Source organism: Numida meleagris, unplaced genomic scaffold, assembly GCF_002078875.1.
Source record: "Numida meleagris isolate 19003 breed g44 Domestic line unplaced genomic scaffold, NumMel1.0 unplaced_Scaffold412, whole genome shotgun sequence".
In the NCBI taxonomy this organism is placed as follows: Eukaryota; Metazoa; Chordata; class Aves; order Galliformes; family Numididae; genus Numida; species Numida meleagris.
The window spans coordinates 34,315-35,987 of record NW_018364632.1 but is presented as its reverse complement, the minus strand read 5'-3'; the positions used below and the strand labels follow the sequence as shown (position 1 = coordinate 35,987).

General features: G+C 71.2%; 1 protein-coding gene across 1 annotated transcript; it reads right to left on the bottom strand.

Annotated features, from left to right (window-relative positions):
• Positions 1 to 13: 13 nt before the first annotated feature.
• On the bottom strand, positions 14 to 1,122 carry LOC110391589 (class I histocompatibility antigen, F10 alpha chain-like). The gene is made up of 3 exons (XM_021383531.1): positions 979 to 1,122; positions 615 to 876; positions 14 to 325 (listed from the first exon to the last, which is right to left on the bottom strand). The coding sequence occupies exons 1-3, from the start codon at positions 1,039 to 1,041 to the stop codon at positions 93 to 95; spliced, it is 558 nt and encodes a 185-aa protein (XP_021239206.1). The 5' UTR covers positions 1,042 to 1,122; the 3' UTR covers positions 14 to 92.
• Between the last annotated feature and the right edge of the window lie 551 nt (positions 1,123 to 1,673).

The window sequence follows — 1,673 nt, the reverse complement described above, 5'->3', positions numbered from 1 at the left end:
CGAGCCCTGCCCCGCACCCAGCACGGCCCCATGTCCCCCCCCGCCCTCACCTCTCCTTCCCAGCACTGCCTTCCCATACTCCAGGTATCTCTTCAAGTTCTCAACACAGACGTTCCCCAGCTCATGCTTCCATCTCTCGACGTACATCCCCTCCTCCTCCCATCTCCTCTTGGTGATTTCTGCCACTGCATCGGCCACCGTGAACGTCCCATCTCCATGTGGAAGGTGATGAAGTCCCGCCCGTCGTACGCGTACTGATTGTACCCCCGGACGCTACCGTCCTCGAGGAGATCGCAGCCGAACATCATCTGCAGCGTGTGAGCCCCTGGGACACAGCCGGGGCCGGGGGGTGAGGGGCTGCCTCGGCTCCGGGGGCACCGCGAGCGCCGTGGGGCTGGCACGGGCCGGGGGGGCTCAGCAACGGGGCAGCCCTGGGACCGCGACGCCACGCACGGACGGCCCGGCACAGCCGCCCACGGGGCACGGCCGGGACTCAGCGGGGATGGTGATGGGGACAGGGATGGGGACAGGGATGGGGACAGGGATGGGGACAGCCCCCGCCCCACGGAGCCCCCGTCCCAGCCCCAGAGTGCCGTGGCTTCCGCCGCGCTCACCTCCACTTGTGTTGTAGTGTTTCTGCACCGTGTCCAGCTGGTCGTAGAAATCCAGCTCACGGTACTGCATCCTCCGGGTCTCCCGGTCCCAGTGCTCCCGCTGCTCCTGCGGCAGCCACGGCACGATGGGCAGCATCCTGCGGCTCTCGTTGTCGTAGCTCGCGAAGGCTTCGCCGTCCACGTACCCGACGGCCACGAACCGCGGCATCCCGGGGCCGGGATCCGTCATCGCGGTCAGGAAATACCGCAGGGAGTGGGGCCCTGCGGGGACAGACGGCGTCGGAGCCGCGAGCCGCGGGCGAGGGTCCCGCGGACGCAGCCCCAGCGTCGGGGAGCGAGGAGCCGCGGGTCCCGGTGCCAGGGGGAGCGCCGCCGCGCCCACGGCCCCCAGCAGCAGCCCCAGCCGCAACACCTCGCCCACGGCCATGGCTCCGCTCCGCGCCGCGGGACGCCCCGGGCCCCGCACCGCGTTCCCATTGGTGCCTCCGCCACCGCTCCGCCAATGGAGGCCGGGAGCGAGCGTGACGTCACCGGGCGCCACGCGGACCTCGCCTCCACAGGTTGTCGGAAGTGAAAGCGAAAGCGCTGAGGACCGGAGGGGACGGGAAGGACGGGGGAGGAGCCCGGGGGACGATCCCGGGAGCGGCGGGGACGCCCGTACACCCAGGGGGCACCCGGGGCCTGTCCCCACGGGGGCCGTGTCCCCGCCCCAGGGCAGCTGTCGGAAGACGAGGGGCGGTGAGAAGGGCAGGAGCCGTTCGTCAGAGCGCGGCCGGGGGCAGCCGTGGGAACCCCGCCCGGACGCTGCCGCCCACCGGTGCGGGGTGCGCGGAACGCTCCTCCCGGCCGGGATGGGTTGGACGCAGAGGGGCACGGAGACGCTGGGCGTGGAAGAGACCTCTGGGGGCTGGGCGTACAAGCAGCGCCCGAGCTCCGTGGGTTGTTGTGCATGGAGAGGAGGAGGAGACCGAGGGGAGGATCCGTGGCAGCTCCCAGCCGGCTCTTGCACTTGGGTCATAACCCCAGGCAACGCTGCAGGCTTGGGGCAGAGTGGCTGGA